The sequence below is a fragment of the Maniola jurtina genome, chromosome 11 (genome assembly GCF_905333055.1).
Source record: "Maniola jurtina chromosome 11, ilManJurt1.1, whole genome shotgun sequence".
In the NCBI taxonomy this organism is placed as follows: domain Eukaryota; kingdom Metazoa; phylum Arthropoda; class Insecta; order Lepidoptera; family Nymphalidae; genus Maniola; species Maniola jurtina.
In genome coordinates, this window is record NC_060039.1 from 3,010,680 (window position 1) to 3,029,947 (window position 19,268).

The following is a 19,268-nucleotide window of genomic DNA, read 5'->3' on the forward strand; positions in this document are numbered from 1 at the left end:
GGTTAAACTGTTGGGTTGTGAAAAGGTCACAGACAGAAAGACAGACACACTTTCGCTCTTTTGTAGGAACTTCTACACGCCACGGTCTTGCTTGTTTCGCTGCCTGAATCCAGTGGCTCCCTTCAACTCGTCTGTCCACGACCAAAGTGGTCCTGTAAGGGTTCCATTTTACCTTTCGACGTACGGAATCTTAAAAGCAACAAGTAGGAAAGGCGGTAGTAGATGTATTTGACAATTCAAAAGTTGTAAAAGATTATTTCAAAATCAAATCTCAAAATCATTTATTCATTGATGGTCAGAATTGTTAGATTTGTAAGGTGAAATAGTGGTGATAATAAATTAATAACATAAACTTCAAACTAAAGCTACGAGGGTTCCAAACGCGCCCAAGTCTGAGAAGAGCACACAACAAACTCAGCCGGGTATTCTTTTTATTATCACCACTTCACAAATAAGTAGTTTTATACACCTTTGCCTGCATCTTTGTCGTGCCGGAGCATTTGCCGGCGCTTATGAAAGAGTTTTTCATTCAGTTAATTATGCAGTTATTTTGGAATGCATAAATTATGCATTTTATTGCCACACTTTCTCGCGGAAATAACCGCTGACGCGTTAATGCTTGAAAATATTCCAAAAATAATAACGGATTACTATAAATCAAACGAAACTGGGCCAAGTGTGGTAATACTCGTAAAACCTAAGAAGTGGAAACTATAAGAATTAATTATCCATACTTAATATTATAAATGCGAAAGTGTGTCTGTCTGTCTGTCTGTCTGTCTGTCTGCCTGCAACGTTTTCACGGCCCAACCGCTGAACCGATTTTGATGGGTATAGACATGGGCTACATCCCGGGGAAGGACATAGGCTACTTTTTATCCCGGAAAATCAGAGTTCCTGCGGGATTTAAAAAACCAAAATCCAGGCGGGTGAAGCCGCGGGCATCCTCTAGTTTATTATAATATGATATTAGATATGTTTGTTCCGTTGAATATGAAACGTTAAACGGTTAAATAAACAAAGTTTCTTATTGTAGTTTTCGTAAGTTCTTATTTTAGTTTTATGCCCTTTTGGCTTCCGTTTTCACCGCCAATTTTAATATTGGGACCTTCAAAAGAAGAGTTAATAGCCACCTTCCTTAGGCTGCGCCATCATTTACTATTTTAGTTTGATTGCAGTCAATCGCACGCCTATTTAGTAAAAAAAAAATGTAATAGTCAATCTTTACCCCAACATGAGGAGGTTCGCAATTGGCCGCATTTTTTTAAATTAAATTTTGGAAAATTTATTTTATTTCTACTAGTTATATTTTCTTATTTATTTGAGGGAGTCGAGTTACTTATACATATAAGTGGGCTAATGTCAATACTTAAAACTATGATACTTGGGGTCACATTTGTAGAGCGCTGTCTCTTCTGCCCTCGTGCGTTTTGTATGTTCTGTCTTAATCATCCCCGAGCACAAAATTTAAACGCTTTGTAATATGAACGTATGTAGCTTATTCATATGAACAAGTACATGATGCTCGCGACTTCGTCTGCGTGGATTTAGATTTTTTTAAATCTCGTGGGAACTTTTTGATTTTCCGGGAAAAATATGTACCAAATTTCATCAAAATCAGAATATGGAAGTATGGAAGTATGAAATATGAATTTTATCATACATAAGTTAATGATTGACATCACAGTTGGGCTGATATTTCAATTGGCTTGAGATGTTTTATTGATCCGACGTTTTGCCAGTTTTTGTAAATCTTTTGATGCACTAAATCCTAAGGTGATAGTACTGATAGTGCTAACTATGTGTTGTGTGTAGTGAGTTGCTCCAGGGAGTTCCTTGATACAAGCAGCACATGGACGTGTTCTGTGGAAAATCCATGAAAAACATCTATTTCTATCAGTTGAAACGACAAAATACCTTACGATCGAATTAGCACAGCCGTGTTTTTATTTTAATTTCATTTTATTAGTGACAGAGTTCGAATTCTTGCATCGCACCGCATTACCTACGCTGCAAGATGACTAAAATAATTTCAATTTGGAGGTCACCCCTACGTAATATGCGCATTTTATTTTCTCTTGTGCAATGCACTATAATTTAAATGAAATGACTTTGTTTACGTACCTACCTACCTAAAGTTCTTAGACTTCCAAAAAAATAGAACTCTTATAGTTTCATCTAGTCCAAGTTATGTCCGTCTGTCCGTTTGTCTGTGTTTAAAAATAAACTTTAGGAGCTGTAAGTTGAAATTTGATAGATTATTATAGACAAATAAAATACATAAGAATATATTTAAATTTTGACAAAAATAAATTTTCAGATCACCTAGTAATATGATGAAAATATGTCTTTATTACCGCTACACAAAAGCATGCCTATTAAAATTTTGAAAAAAAATAATTTTCACGATAATTTTGAGTGATACCTTGTGAAATAAATATTTTAAAGTAATATGAGGTTTCATATTGAGGAATGTTATTAGAAAAAAAAAATTGTTTAATAAATTAATGACCTTATGCATGCTCTGACTTTTGACATTCACTGGACCAGTTTTTAATTGTCAATGCTACATTCAACTATAACTTAGCCTAACCTAATTATAGTACAAGTCATGCCTACATTAAATATTATAGTTGCGTTAATGCACTGAACAGCCTGGCTGATTCTTTGCACATAAAACGAGCCGATCCTTTTTTACCAGGGCTGAATTCACTCATGAGATTTTTTCAGAAGGTCATTTACGCTCGGTGAAATATCTCGTAACCCAAATGTTAGTTGCATAATAAATTTGTCTTTGTTGAAAGATACAAATGACTTTTACATAGGTATCCACAGAACGTTTAATCTCGTATTTTTAACCCCCGACCCAAAAAGAGGGGTGTTATAAGTTTGACGTGTGTATCTGTGTATCTGTGTGTCTGTGTATCTGTGTATCTGTGTATCTGTCTGTGGCATCGTAGCGCCTAAACGAATGAACCGATTTTAATTTAGTTTTTTTTGTTTGAAGGGTGGCTTGATCGAGAGTGTTCTTAGCTATAATCTAAAAAAATTGGTTCAGCCGTTTAAGAGTTATCAGCTCTTTTCTAGTTTTCTTGTAGAAAAGAAGGTTAGATAACCGTTAGGTTCATAATATTATGTCAATAGACAAATGTCAAGCTGTCAAGATGGACGTTGCCTAAATACATAATTATTTATTTGAAAATGATGTTTTGGAAAACTCAAATACTTTGGATCGTCGGGGGTGTTATAAATTTTTAATTTACACTTGTTTAAACGTTATTGTTGAGCTATTTGGCCGGATTGCAATGCATTTTTTCATGTTTTAAGACTTTAAATAGCATAATGTTTATAATTCACAATATTCGATCTCTCCCCAAAGATATCGAATATCTGAAGAGGATATTCTCCCAGTCAACGCAAAAAAGGTCTAAATCCTACTTTAGATAAGAATAGAATAGATTTTTTTTAAATAAACTTTTACAAGTACATACTTTTGAATCGTCAAATGCACCACTGGTTCGGAATGCATTTCCTACCAAGATCGGTTAGAAACTTGGCGGTTGCCCTTTTTAAAGATTTGATATGTACGATATTTTGATATAATATAATAAATATGACATGTATAAAAATAATTGCGTAATCTCGCGTATTGCTGAAGCGAGCTGCAGGTCAAATCCACGCTCTTTTATCATTTACATAATCTTTGATTGTGTAATATGCTTTTTTCAGGAGCAAACATTATTTTTAAACTTGTGTACAGGCAAGTCCAAAATTGACTGCGGAGTTTTGTTATAAAATACTAGCCGGTGCCCGCGACTTGGTCCGCGTGGATTTAGGTTTTTCGAAATCCCGTGGGAAATCTTTGATTTTCCGGGATAAAAAGTAGCCTATGTGCTAATCCAGAATCTATCTCCATTCTAAATTTCAGCCAAATCCGTTCAGTAGTTTTTGCGTGAAGGAGTAACAAACATACACACACACACACACACACATACAAACTTTCGCCTTTATAATATTAGTGTGATTATACTCTTTTACACTACAAGAAATATAGTGCTTTGATGACATACTGTACCTAATACTTTAAAGTGTTTTTCCAAATGAATATCCTATCTAATGTAAAAGAGCGATCATTATTGTAAGCTATGTAGCTGCATGTACCTACTGAATGGAAAAATATAATTGCATTATGTATTACATAAGACAATAATCAATAATGTATCGCACGGCGTACGATCAAGGAGAGATATTATGTTAGAGATAGTATATTATGCGTTGACCGGGACGTAGCGGTCGCATCGGTTGCTGATAACTTACGGGTCAAATAATTACGTAGGGATACTGTAGGTTCCTATTTATTAATAAATTGCTTTATTAAACTTCATATAATATCGGGTTAAAGAATTTAGTCTCAAAAAGAACATACTGTTCACTTACATTAAGATTACTATATACATTTCAGTACTTACACAGACGCATGCATTAACACTTAAAATTTTATATATTAATGTCTATGTTATTCTATTATTTTTATTACTCTAGCTATGTTCTTATATTATAGTCATAGTTATTAATTATTATTCATAATATACATTAAAATACACTTAGAAATCAAATTATTTTTTTCATAGATCACGCTACAATAATTTTTCAAAAAAAAGTATACCTACTTAAAATAAAATAAAATAAATTTTAACAATCGTCTTTCGTCTTGTATCATCCCAAGTAGAAATTAAGTATATGACCTTAGTAGATAATAGAAGGTATCTATATGCTTTTATATTTTGTATACATAATATGACCTTTGAAAGTGGTGATAGCCTAGTGGTTGGCCTAGTCCGATCCCGTCTAGACACACTTCTAACTTTTCGAAGTTTTTTTTTTGCGTTTTTTGCAATCGCTTGCTTTACATAAATAGGTACTTCCTTTAAAAATATCGTGAGGAAAATGTCTGAAAGTTCTCTATAATGTTTTTAAAGGTGTGTCCTAAGTCCTGACCATCTAAGACCATCTGAGAAAATCATCTACAGGTACTAAACTGTATATAAAAGGAGGAATTGATTGACTGACAAATCAACGTACAGCTGAAACTACTGGGTTTTCAAAAATTAAAATCCAAGCGCGTACAGTCGTGCGAAAATACAAGACAATAGATAGAAACAAAGTGTTAACTACTCACACAAAACTACAACCAAGCCGAAATCCCCCAAACTTTTACCACGTGTTGATTACAAAACGCGCCAGAACAATATTGTGGTCAATACTCTACAGCACAAGTAACATGTATACTAACTTTTATAGTATTTTATATTATATAGTACGAATAGTGCTGATTTATAATATTGAAGATTCAGAGTAAATAAAATTTGTACTTAGTATAAAGTCAGCTGCGTTTTTCCGTCTAAAGCTCTAATTTCAAAAACTAAACTTTAAAAAAAGTTTATTCAAAACACCAATGTAGAGGCTCTAACAGAAATTTCGTATCAAATAAAATTATTTTAAATTAAATTGTGTTGTTTTATTAGAAAGCCCTTGCATTTGCACTTTTCTTCATTAACGAAGCATCTAGCAAGAAAATGTAAATCAATAAATTACTATCGAATTTGACTTATTTAGACCTTTAAAAATATCTCGATACCTATCCAACTTTTAAAATAAAGCATTTTATTGAAATAGACTTTTATAAGCTAGTTTTGATTTGCTTCGACGGACATTCAGCGTCTTGAAAACAAACTCCAATGCACCGTAAAAAAGAAACGAAGAAGTCTATATTTAGCATACCCATTTTATATAAAAGAACATTGTTATCGGGGAAAAATATACTTATGACAAATAAAAACTAACAAAGTAAGTATAATTAAAAAAAAGTTAGTTTAACTCACTTTTATAGACACAAAACAATCCTTAACCACACATAAATCCCACAAAACACAGCACAAACACAACCGTAATCAAAACGAACGCGGCCCGAAATCCACCGAAATCTGACCAACATGTGTCGGTCAAGGAAATCGGGAAATGTCAGGTGAAAACAATACTGCACCGGGCACCACTCAACGCCACAAGTAAATGACAACTGCCCGCTCGTTAGACACACATTGCCGTAGACCTAAACTATTTATTTTCATACACAACGCATCAAACTGATCGATAGCTTTTATACAATGAACACGGAATGTGTAAAACTTCTAAAACGTCCAAAACGTATTCAATACCTGACCACTTTTCCCCTGTCCTCGCGCGACTATTTTTGAATCTGATGGGGCACCCGCTCCGATTGGATGACTCCAGGTTATAAAATGACGTTTTAATGAGGTGCGATTAGGATTCCCGCTATACATTTCTGGAGGAATTCTCGACATTTTAAGTAGTTGTTTTTATGACAGAAACTGATCTAGGTAAACACAGACTTCTTAACAATAATTTAGGCAAATACTCGTGTTGTGGAGAAATTAAAAACTTCACAATGTTTCTACTTAAAAAAAATGATTTTGTAGAAGATCATCATCATATCAACCCATTGGGGGCCATTACTGGGCAAAGATCTCATCTCAGAATGAGAAGGAGTGAGGGAAGCAGAAAATACTAGGTACATATTGTTATATTACATATTTAGATTGCCTTTGACTGCAATCTCATATCTAGTAGTTAATTGATAATGCAGTCTAAGATAGAAGCGAGCTAACCAAAAATAGCAGTATGTTAGTTTTATAAAACCCTAATTGGTTTCTACTGGTGCCTCCTTTGCCGGTAAATCGTTGACCAGCCACGACCGAAGCCTCGGTATAGACAAAACCAGAGATGAAAATAATAAATTTCCAAATTTTCCCAGCCAAGTGCTTACCACTGGAGCAGGGAATCTTTCAAAAAAGTTAACTAAAGGATGTATTTAACAAGTTTTGACTTATTCAAGAAGTAGAAAATTTTTCTTTACTATTTCACTTTGGGCTAAAAGTTTTGTAAAGCGAAATTTTGCTTACAATAATATAATATTTCCAAGTATATGTTCACGTTTGTTAGGTGAAAAAAAATTCGAGTCCAGTAAAGTAATATTAATGTTAATATATTGCAAGGCAGACACTAAACCTTTGAAAATTATGAATGAGGAAAATTTTTAATATTTTCAAATAAAAAAGTGGATTTGCATTTTATTTCCTATTCCATCTAGTTCCGATAGAATCAAATATCCGTTCTAAATATTGCAAAATTGTAGGTCGCAATCGGTATTCCTTGACTGCGATTATTGAATAGTGAATAGGCGGCATAATTTAATAATCTGTAGAAAAAAATATAAATACGATTAACCAACGAAATATATAACTTGCACAAGTATTTTAATTACGATATTTTAGACGCTATCTTTTAAAATCAGTTTTTAACCCCCGACCCAAAAAGAGGGGTGTTATAAGTTTGACGTGTGTATCTGTGTATCTGTCTGTGGCATCGTAGACTATTGAACCGATTTTAATTTAGTTTTTTTTGTTTGAAAGGTGGCTTGATCGAGAGTGTTTTTAGCTATAATCCAATAAAATCGGTTCAGCCGTTTAAGAGTTATCAGCTCTTTTCTAGTTACTGTAACCTTCACTTGTCGGGTGTGTTCTAAATTTTTAATTTACACTTGTTATTTTTAGAACTACTTACAATTTTTTGAAAACTCACAAGAATTATAGAAAGAGAGAGAGAGAGAGAGAGAGAGAGCCCGCGCGTGCTAGACCTTCGTTATTTTATAAAAGCTGAAAATTTTGCTTCGTATTGTCTCCAACACATAGAGGCCCGATCGGCGACTATGAAGTTTGGATCATGGTGGCTTTAGAAGATAACAGGTAATAAAGGTGTGAAAAATCTTACGTCAAAGTATAAAGTCTAATTTTTTTTATATTTTCTTCGTAATAGTATTAGAAATCACGTAATGCATTGCCAGACATTGAGTCGTAGCAACCCCCTGCCAGACGCCATCAAAAAAAGTTTAAGAGTGTCTGGCTCTGGTCATGCTACTGGCCAGGTGTGAACTGGCAGACTTCACACACCCTTGAGAACATTATGAAAAATTCTCAGGCATGTTCGTGGACACAATAAGTTGGTATGTCCTCAGCCTTACCAAGGGTAAAGGACAGCTGGAAGTAAATGAACAAATCGATACAAGGGTTTTAATAATTGATTCAACCGTCGATGTCCGACGCCGTACGGAGTCCAATCCGTAGTAAACATTTGTATGTGCTTTATAAAGTTGCATCGATCGTTTGCCTACAGAACACGGGCCCCGTAGCGTTCAGGAGCTACCGTACCGTTGGAGGTACCCTAGGAGCTACGATGCCACAGACAGATACACAGATACACGTCAAACTTATAACACCCCTCTTTTTGAGTCGGGGGTTAAAAATATGTTACTATATATTTCTCTCCGTCACTCTGCATTCATTACTGAAGAACTTGATCGTGACAGATCGCAGCGTTGAATGAATCAGCCGATGTTTCCTTGTCACCGTCACTTCACTGAACCTTCGCTGTCCATCCGTCCGTTCATCCGTCTGTCCGTCCGTCTGTCTCTCTGGGTTATATCTCATAAACCGTAATAGGTAGAGTTGAAATTTCCACGGAATGTGTCTTTCAGTTACCGCTATAAAATCAAACTAAAAAATTCAAAATGACCGCCATGTAAATTAAAAAAGTACAAAATGTTGTACAATGGTACGAACACCTTCATGTACGAATCCAACTCGCACTTGGCCGGTTTTTTGTTAACTTGTACAAATTGCTATTGACTCTCTCATCTGCTCAAATTATCTTGTTTGCGAGCAATCTGTCACCCTCCACCTCTTTTTCTTTTTTACAAAAGACATCTTAAGAGGGCTCTCTCCGTCACTCGTTTCATACAATCGTAGTTCCCATTTCATTTGAATATTAAGCAACCAAAGTCCATGAAATTTAGCAGACATATTCTAGAAACTAATATCTATGTCTGTGGTTTTCCAGATTTCTGTTACAATATTCGGTTTCAAAGTTACGCGGTCTTAAAAATTTACATACAAATCTTTGAGCCCCTGTAATTTTAAAACTATATATTTTTAGAAAAATCTAAAACACCACAGACACAGATATTAGTTTCTAAAATATGTCTGCAAAATTTCATGGACTTTGGTTGCTTAATATTCAAATGAAATCGGAACTACGATTGTATGAAACGAGTGGAAACGAGTGACGGAGAGAGCCCTGTTAACCAGTAGGCATCCAGTAGGCTATCACCGTAGAAATACTAGGTACTTACTTAAGCGCTAATGATATGCGCTATCATATCTAGGTCACGAGACCTTCATCACACTAATATTATAAAGGAGAAAGTTTGTGTGTGTGTGTGTGTGTATGTATGTTTGGTACTCCTTCACGCAAAAACTACTGAACGAATTGGGCTAAAATTTATAATGGAGATAGATTATACCCTGGATTAGCACATAGGCTACTTTTTATCCCGGAAAATCAAAGAGTTCTCACGGGACTTTTAAAAAACCTACATCCACGCGAACGAAGTCGCGGGTATCAGGTAGTTATTTTATACATGAGTAGATGAAAGCAATTTCTCAAATCAATGTTGCTACCGGAATTACAGCGTTTGATCGTACCACGATATCAAATACACTGCATTGAAGTTGTAAGATCGATAGTTCTATTTCTAGAAACCGATGCAGTCTATAGGCTTCTAAGTTCTAACAATGAATAAGTAGAACAGTGCAGTCCTCAGTAAGTATATACCTAGCCGTAGATACGCTATGGTGTTACCAGTGCCAGTAATACATGGATCTTTGTGTAGAATATGTGAGGAAAGAGGTAAGTTTAATTATCATTCTTCAAATCTACAACTAGAGAGATATTCTGAATTAAAATTGTAGGCGTGAACTTTAATTCCCTGTAGTTACAGAGTAATTGTACTAGGACTTATTACGATAATAGTACAATGATGAGCTGTCGAATTTCTAAAGAATTTTATGTTTATGTTATATGTTACATGAAAGTAGACGGTTATAAATTGTATTAATTGTAATTTTTAATTTATGACGTCACAAAAGAATTGTTGTTATTTAGTCTTAGAGCTTGATTGCACAAATAAAGTCAGGTGCCACTAATCGAAATCTACTTCAGTCATCCTCGTTATTTTGTTACCTTTTTATTAGTGAATTTTTTGAATTGAAAATGTCACTATCTAATTACTGTACAAATCATGCCCGCGTGGAATGGTGCCAAGAATGGCTGGACGGCCAGGCTGATCCTTTGCGCAAAATATGAAACATTTAGGCGAATGTGACGACAATAATGAAACTTTATGATGGAAGTTATAATAAACAAGAGTACCTACTTGAAGCTATTTGAATGGAAACTTTTTATAACTAGGTCAATCGAGATGCAATACACTTTACGCAAGTCTCTTAATAAGCTAAGTGTAACGTGTATTTATATTGAAGTAGGTACTAATAAGACGGTATAATAGAGTAAGTAGATTAAGATGAGTGACATTAATCCCTGTGCTAAGCCGCACTTTACTCTATCCTACCATTTGTCTATGACTGACAGAAACAATGCGAGGCTTAGGAGTTTATCGCAGCTAACACGTTTTAAAGTAGGTAATTGTTTTATCTCAATTTATTTTATTTGATGACAAGTTCATCTGCTGTCAAGAAATTATGGAGTCTAGGATGGAAGAGGGCTTAAAATATCTATTCAGCGAGGTATCACTTGGAGGAGTAAACTAATTTTTTGTTTGGCCTTCAGCGTAGCAGTAACAGGTTTCTATATCTGTGCTACATAATCAACTTTACAACTCAGTTTATTTTTAATTTTACAAAATATCTGACAGGTAGATGACCTGAATGAAATTACACGGATTCTTTATTTTTAACCCCCGACCCAAAAAGAGAGGTGTTATAAGTTTGACGTGTGTATCTGTGTATCTGTGTATCTGTCTGTGGCATCGTAGCGCCTAAACGAATGAACCGATTTTAATTTACTTTTTTTTTTTGAAAGGTGGCTTGATCGAGAGTGTTCTTAGCTATAATCCAAAAAAATTGGTTCAGCCGTTTAAGAGTTATCAGCTCTTTTCTAGTTTTCTTGTAGAAAAGAAGGTTAGATAACCGTTAGGTTCATAATATTATATCAATTGACAAATGTCAAGCTGTCAAGTTGGACGTTGCCTAAATACATAATTATATATTTGAAAATGATGTTTTGGAAAACTCAGATACTTTAATCGTTGGCGCGGAATAGTCCAAGAAAATCTGTTCAGCCATTTAAAAGTTATCAGGTCTTTTCGGTCTTTTCTAGTTACTGTAACCTTCACTTGTCGGGGGTGTTATAAATTTTTAATTTACACTTGTACTATACAATCTTAAAATGACAGAAAAATTGTTTTGCCTTTTAAAGAGAATATTAATATTCAAAATCTCTTACCTACCGCAACTGTTATTTTGTAGGAATGAATATAAAACTGTCTAAAGGAAATTTCTCCTGAAAGTTGAATGTACCTTGGCACGGCTCCAGATTACAGCACGGACAACTATATTGAGGACATTATTCTTACAGTGCTCATAAACTAGCTAGATTTACGGCAATTCCTATAATATTCAATTATGTAGCCGTCTTTAAATTCTGCAACTTTGTAAATGAAGAATTAATTTCGTATCAGAAATTACAGTCGAGAGATTTTTATTTTCATGCAAATTCGTTTAAATTTTATAGATACATTGTGTGTCCAATAGATACCGATTTAAACTATGTAGAAAAACATGAAAACAGTTTTTTTTTTTTCAACTATAAAATATTAGGAAATTTTATTCCAATATAAACAATGAATTGGTTCGCTTGGTGCTCTCATCATTATAATCATTAACCCATCACCGGCTCACTACTGAGAACGGCTCTACATAGATCATTATTAAACATGTGTTGGCTGAGAGCTCCTGGGGTGGAGAACGTACCTATTGCGGAGCGTGATAGCAACGTTGAATTCCTTGATTTTTACGTCAACTGCCATCCTCCTGCCACTCGCGCCCTACCTAGCCGTTCACCGTTAAAGCAAGTGATATTTAATTGCTTTAAACGCACATAACTGAAAAGTTAGTGGTACGCCATACGTGCCGACCCGAACCCCCGACCTCCGATTAGGAGGCGGACGTTCCAACCACTAGACTAGTTCTAATCACAGCTATGGGTGTAATACTATCACAACATATTATGAGAAGCACCCTCTAAGTTCTGCCCTGGGGAGTGCGCTATAGTAACTGCTCTTAAGGTCATCCACACATTGCATTGCTCGGTTGTATTTCTCAGCAATTTTGATCGCCCGTCTACGAGCCACTTTATGGTGTTTGTCGGAAAGATCATTGTCATCTTATGGAGTGTAAAGAATGTTTCCTATCTGTAATGTATGTAAACGCCTCGAAGAAAATTTATTATCTTAAAGAAGCATGGTCTCCCTTTGGGATATTTTGGTTATTTCTTCTCCTTTGTTTCCTTTTCAATTGGTGTGTGAAGTATATTGTCGTCGCATGAATGCACAAAAAAGTTTGTCCATATTCCTTTACAGCTTGTATTTTACTGTTTTTCTATTAAGGAAATGCGTTGCGTAGAAATTTATGTAAAAGTCTCCAATAGAATCACCTCATTTTTGTAACTTTTGCTCATTATGATAAATGCGATATTGTATGCGTCTGTCACGTTTACTTTGTCGCGGCCTATCCGTTTAACGAAGACGTAATAGGCTACTTTTTATCCCCGAAAATAAAAGAGTTTCCACGGGATAAAAAAATCTAAATCCTTGCGGTTGATTAGATTACTAGTGATAATAAGTATATTTTGTCTTAGTTAGTGAAGAGTTTTTAAAGAAAGCCAGACTCTATAATTTGATTTCCTAGAAAGAAGAAAGAGAAGAAATTCTTATCAATGCAACATAAGATAATGCAACGAATGTTATTGTAGCTCTGTGCCACATACCAGATACTTATGGTTATGGGAGGAGTGCCAGAAAATTTTGCGTTAAGTATTTCTTTTGATGCTAATATTAATATAGACTGATATAAAAATAAATCTAATTACATTATTTTCTCTCTTTTGTTATCCCCCGACCCAAAAAGAGGGGTGTTATAAGTTTGACGTGTGTATTTGTGTATCTGTCTGTGGCATCGTTGCTACTAAACTAATGAACCGATTTTAATTTAGTTTTTTTTTTGTTTGAAAGGTGGCATGGTCGAGAGTGTTCTTAGCTATTAATCCAAGAAAATCGGTTCAGCCGTTTGAAAGTTATCAGCTCTTTTCTCGTCACTGTAACCTTCACTTGTCGGGGGTGTTATAAATTTTTAATTTACACTTGTTATAAGGCCAAGCGATAGGTGATAGCTTAGTCCTAAAACTTCGGTCTTCTATTCTGGGCGTCCAGTATTCAATCTCGGGAGCGCATTTCTAACTTTTCGGAGCTATGCGCGTTTTAATCATATTTTGAACAGCGTGATGGATTATGGCTTAATCATGACGACTGCCATGTTAAAGAAAGCAATCATGATGATTGGAGCGCGCTTGCCTAGAAGATGCTGTAGCAGCCATGCAGCGTATGATAACCGATAAATGAAATGCCGCTACAATTATTACGTTGTATTACATGAACAATTATTATTAACAATATATGCCTTGGTTATAATTAAAACTGTGGTAGGAAAACGAGGGCCGGAGCTTGATGCTAGACCGAGGTGTTGCGGTCTTGATGATCTGAAGTGAATTCGTTGAATCCGCCGCCCGGGGTTCGTCCAGGCCAGCAAGATATTTTGAATCGTTCCGAATTCAAATTGTGTTCTCTAAGTGACAGCTGCAAAGTGTGTTGCTTTCTTCGCAGCTGCCGGTCTTAAAAGTGGCTGCATGCCTCTACAATGCCTATTCGCCCTAGCCTTGAAACTTCAATTTATTATGTGAAACTAAACTAAAAGAGATTAATATAAATTTTAATCGGTTAATAATAACAAACTATTATTATTAACCGTTTAAAATTTATTTTAATCTCTTTTATTTAAAACAATCGGTCAATTTTAATCGGTTAATTACTATTATTAATAGCAATTAATACAAATTATTATTATTAATAGCAATTGGATATTTAGGGCACTATAATGGGCATTGCACCTTTGACTCATTCAGGAGATCATTTTGGATGCACGCCAGATCCGACGGATGCTGCAGGACCGAAGACAATTCCGTGATTTTTATTATGTAAAATGCAAAAATTATCATATTTTGCGGTCATATTTTTCTTTTGCTACATTTCCTTTAAGCTAGCAAGATGTTTATTATTAGTTGATCTACTATCAGAATGGTGATTTTTTATTTAAAAGAGAAGTTTCCTTAGCGTGCTAGTCAGCGCTTTCCATATATACCTAATTATAACTTTAATTTCGTTCTCAATTGAATAATAACAAATCACACTCAATAAAAACTGTTCAGCCTCCTTTGTGTTTTCTCCAAATAACGCGTCTTTGGCGAAGTAAACTTTGTAGATTTTCGTAAAAACATCTAGTTTTAAAGATTCGCGGATTTAAATATTTGTATATTAATGTAACTTTAAGACTATTTTTTCCACAAATCTGGAAAACCATATGCACCGATATTAATTTCTGGAATGTGTTTACAAATTTTTTCATTTAATTTGTAACTATTCAAATCAAATCAAATCAAAATATATTTTATTCAATGGAACTTTTAGAAGTACTTAAATGAGAGCCAAACTACGTTTCTGGGGATTGCCCCACGGATAAACTTCTCTTAATAATACTTACCTGATTTTTAAAGTCGTTTATGATTTTTTGAAGGGCTATATGTGTTTGCTCTGCATGGCCCATACAGACACAAAAGAACCAAAGACTTGATGAAGATTTTAAAAGTCAGGACAGGATCAAATAAAAAGAAAGATAGCAAAAGTAATAAAGAATGGTTAGCCTTAGCAGAGATTAAAAAGTTATAAAGTAAGAAAGGAAAGAAGTAAGAAAAAAGAAAAAAGTTTATTTAGTTACGACCCTCGAATTTCATTCAAGATAAATATTAGCATTGGCCTTTGTAATTTGTCGCAGTTAAAGTTTCTTGCTTGTCGTCTTAAGAGTTTCACTTTTGCAGCCACTCTAGATACTAGGTTGGTAATAAAAAGATAGGTATTCAACAGGATATCTTTCGGAGAGTGATCCAGGAACTTTTTGACCTGGTTCCTCTTTCATCGTTCTACTATCGTACCGCAAGACCTACCTACCTGCCAAATTTCATGATTCTAGGTCAACGGGAAGTACCCTATAGGTGTTCTTGACAGATACGACGGACGGACAGACAGACAGACAGCAGACAATAAAGTGATCCTATAAGGGTTCCGTTTTTCCGAGGTACGGAACCCTAAAAAAGTATTTGGAATGCTCTTTCCAGTTTGCAGTTTTCTCCCGATTTTGATATGGGTACCTTCAAGTCAAGAGTGAATAAGTATTTTCTAGGCAAGCGAGTTCCATCTTAGGCTGAATCATCACTTGCATGCCGGTCTGATTGCAGTCAAGCACTAACCTATAACATAAAAAGTCTCAATTCAAAGTTTAATTAACTTGTATAAAATCCCGCTTATCTATTACCGCTTCTTGAAAAATGGGGAACATTTAGTGAAAAAGTAATTCGTTACCTATAGTTTACGATAAAATATTTAAGAACAATTTTGAGAGATTATCATCAAACTTAAATGGCTGTTATAAACGAGGTTTTATAACTTATCCGAGACTTAATCCCCATGTGGCTACTCCGTCTATTTTATCCCGGGTACATAATCGGGACACAGCCGAGATACCGGGGGACGATACTCTTTATCCGGGATTAAATTTTGCAGAGGACTTTGCGACGTCTAGATGTCCCCACTCCCCATATCTGGGATAAATGCGAGTTTACAATGGATTATGTTTTTAATCGAAGTTCTTTTAGAACATTTGCAAAGATCTGTTTTGGAAGTAGTAGTACAATGTTCAATTCCTGCTGGGCGATTCAGAACACTCGATTCGGTAAGTTATCGTTTGATAATCGAACGATAATTTACCGAATATCGAAACCGAATTAATGAATCGCCCGGCTGGTTTTTTATGGGATTTATTATACCGACCTACTGCCACCTTCATATTTTAACAAATGTTGATAGGCTATCAGAAAATTTAGAGGTGTAGCGAGTAAAGCATTTTTTTAATTTCTATTTCTATAAAAATGTAACCTAACAAAACAAATCCACACAAACAAAATGGAATTGCAAATAAGTACCCAATAATGAAATAACCTTTGATGATGAAAGGATTTCAAAGATAAATAGAAAATAACATCTATTTCTGTAATAATAAATACACTCTTAACAGAAGTATTCTTCTTATCGTAGCATTCTTAGCCCTTAGCAACCAAGTCGATGATACAATAACACATTCTATAATACAAGGAAATAAATTCCCTAATTCTACTTTTTTCGATGTATTAAAACTTATTAAAGGTTTTATTAAATACTAGCTGATGCCCGCGACTTCGTTCGCGTGGATGTAGTTTTTTAAAAATCCCGTGGGAACTCTTTGATTTTCCGGGATAAAAAGTAGCCTATGTGCTAATCCAGAGTATAATCTATCTCCATTCTAAATTTCAGCCCAATCCGTCCAGTAGTTTTAGCGTGAAGGAGTAACAAACATACACACACACACACACACACACACACACACACACACACACATACAAACTTTCGCCTTTATAATATTAGTGTGATTAGGGGAATCCCGCGGCTTCGCCCGCGTGGATTTCAATTTTTTTAAATCCTGTAGCTGAACTCTTTGATTTTCGGATTATGTCCTTCCCCGGGATGTATCCGAAGTTTGTACCAAACATTAAAATCGGTTTAGCGGTTGGGCCCTGAAAACGTAGCAGACAGACAGACACACTTTCGCATTTATAATATTAAGTATGGATAAAAGAGTATTTCGATTACGTAGGGTAAATCCAAGAAAATCGCGTGATACCAAATTTTCTCTTAAAGCCGATTCCAGATAAATTCATGTTACAAAAACTGGTCTAGACAGATATGATAAGAACGCCAAATGAACCAGAAGGTATGGCATAGAGAGGGAATATTAGATGCTCAGAATTCTGGCCAGGTATCAACGCAGGTAAATAAGTCTGCCACGAGAGAGCCCACACAATAGCAGTGGGCTAATTTATTAGACTATGCTTAGGTTTTTGCGGCCAGGAAAGAAGCGGGTGTGTTTTTATACTGTTTAATAATAATTATAGCTATCTATATATTTATTAACATCTACGAGAAGGTACGAACTGAATATATTGGGATGTGATGATGCTATAAAGCTGAAAATGTGGTTCCTTCAAAATAAAGGGAATCGTTGAACACCAGCGGATGTGATACGTCATCGCTCGGAGACGATGGGCTATGAATGGTACCTAGGTGTTAAAATGGTGACCCCAGGAAAACATGGCATTCAAAACTTCTGCTTAGTTGTTAGCAGATAATGAGAGCCACTGCACTGGGTACAATCGACTCTTTTCAATCACTAAAATTAACTGACTCGGAGATAAATTCATGGGGGTTAATCTCCGAGTTAACGAAAATGCTGGAAAAAAATTCAAACTCTCTGCGCATGGGTTATCCTTTATTTTTTTACATTATAAGATTTAAAGCAGATTTGTTGAAGACTAGCTAATACCCGTAACTTCGTCCGCGCGGATTTAGGTTTTTCAAAATCTCGAAGGAATTTTTTGATTTTCCGGTTTGCGGGATGAAGAGTAGTCTATATGTTAATCCAGGGTATAATCTATCTTTATTCTAAATTTCAGCTAAATCCGTGTAGAAGTCTTTGCGTGAAAGAGTAACAAACATACACACAAACTTAAAAGGTTACACAAACGTTAGGTCTTGCTCAAGTTAAAACTATAAGAAATATTTTTCTACATAAAAAAACCTCCGCTGTTTTCGTGCCCTAAAATCAGGGGGCTGTTGGCAAAATTTACACCGCTAACCGGTCCCTCGTTCTCTTAACAAGCTTTCTAACAAACAGTAAAGAGAAAATTATAGGAATTCGTCCCCGCCCCAATTATTAAGTCCTTCTATTTTGTGAGTGAACTGGAGAAACGTTGCGCAATTGATTTGTAAAGATGTTTAATTAAATTACTAAGGGAATTAAGACCTTAGGTAAGTTTCGATTTTAAGGCCCACTTGTCGTTATTTCTTTTTAATGATATCACTCATTATAGAAATGAAATTTTATTGTTAAAAGTTACCTACTCTTTTTACTTTGTGTTGGGCACCCTGAAGTTTTGAAAACCTACTGTTAGGTATCTCAGGTTTTCCTCTCGTCGTAAGTGTGCGTGAATATTGAATTTTTAGAATAAAAACGAGAATTTAAACAAGTGTAAATAAAAAATTTATAACACCCCCGACAAGTGAAGGTTACAGTAACTAGAAAAGAGCTGATAACTTTCAAACGGCTGAACCGATTTTTTTGGATTATAGCTAAGAACACTCTCGATCAAGTTACCTTTCAAACAAAAAAAAAAAAAAACAAAAAAAAAAATCGGTTCATTAGTTTAGGAGCTACGATACCACAGACAGATACACAGATACACACGTCAAACTTATAACACCCCTCTTTTTGGGTCGGGGGTAAAAAAATTCTAGTCTACACTAGAATGAGGAAACTCTCGGTTTGATCCTGAATCGGCGATAGGTATGTCAAATCTCAGGTGACGTGAAATCAAAAAAAAAGGTTTTACTGGTATATATGGTTATAATGGGTATAACGGTTATAATGATTATATGGAGTACATAGGCTACCTGCCTGTGACGCCGAAGCCGCGATGTTTTGTTACAAGTTCTTTAACTGTCGTGGACTGTGTTGGAGCTCACATTGAGCCTGCTCACAATCGGCGACTGATAATAATATTACGTTAGGTGTGGACACTCACTTAAAATACTTAAAAATAGCAAACGTTTTTTTTTAAGTTTTAATTTGCGCCGAAACCACAAAATTTACTACTGGCTACGAGCCATTTAATTGAAAACATAAATTTAAAGTTGGTAATGAGATGTTTCCGTACAATTAAACTTTCCTTACGTATCCGTACAGCATCCTATAGAAATTAAACCGAACAAACTTCGATTTCCGAATCGCAATTTGATCTGGAACATGTACCTACGTACCTATATCTGCGCAAATAAATTTCACCCTCATGTGATTTTAATC

General features: G+C 35.1%; 1 protein-coding gene across 2 annotated transcripts in view; it reads left to right on the forward strand.

Annotated features, from left to right (window-relative positions):
* The first annotated feature begins 9,740 nt into the window (after window positions 1-9,740).
* The window catches only part of LOC123869708 (sodium- and chloride-dependent GABA transporter 1-like), a 67,080-nt gene continuing 57,552 nt past the window's right edge, over window positions 9,741-19,268 (forward strand). The window contains exon 1 of one of the 2 annotated variants that reach the window (XM_045912699.1): window positions 9,741-9,822. In XM_045912699.1, the coding sequence (XP_045768655.1) occupies window positions 9,790-9,822 (33 nt within the window). In that variant the 5' untranslated portion in view covers window positions 9,741-9,789. The remainder of the gene's footprint in view (window positions 9,823-19,268) is intronic. The other variant, XM_045912698.1, reaches the window with a different exon arrangement.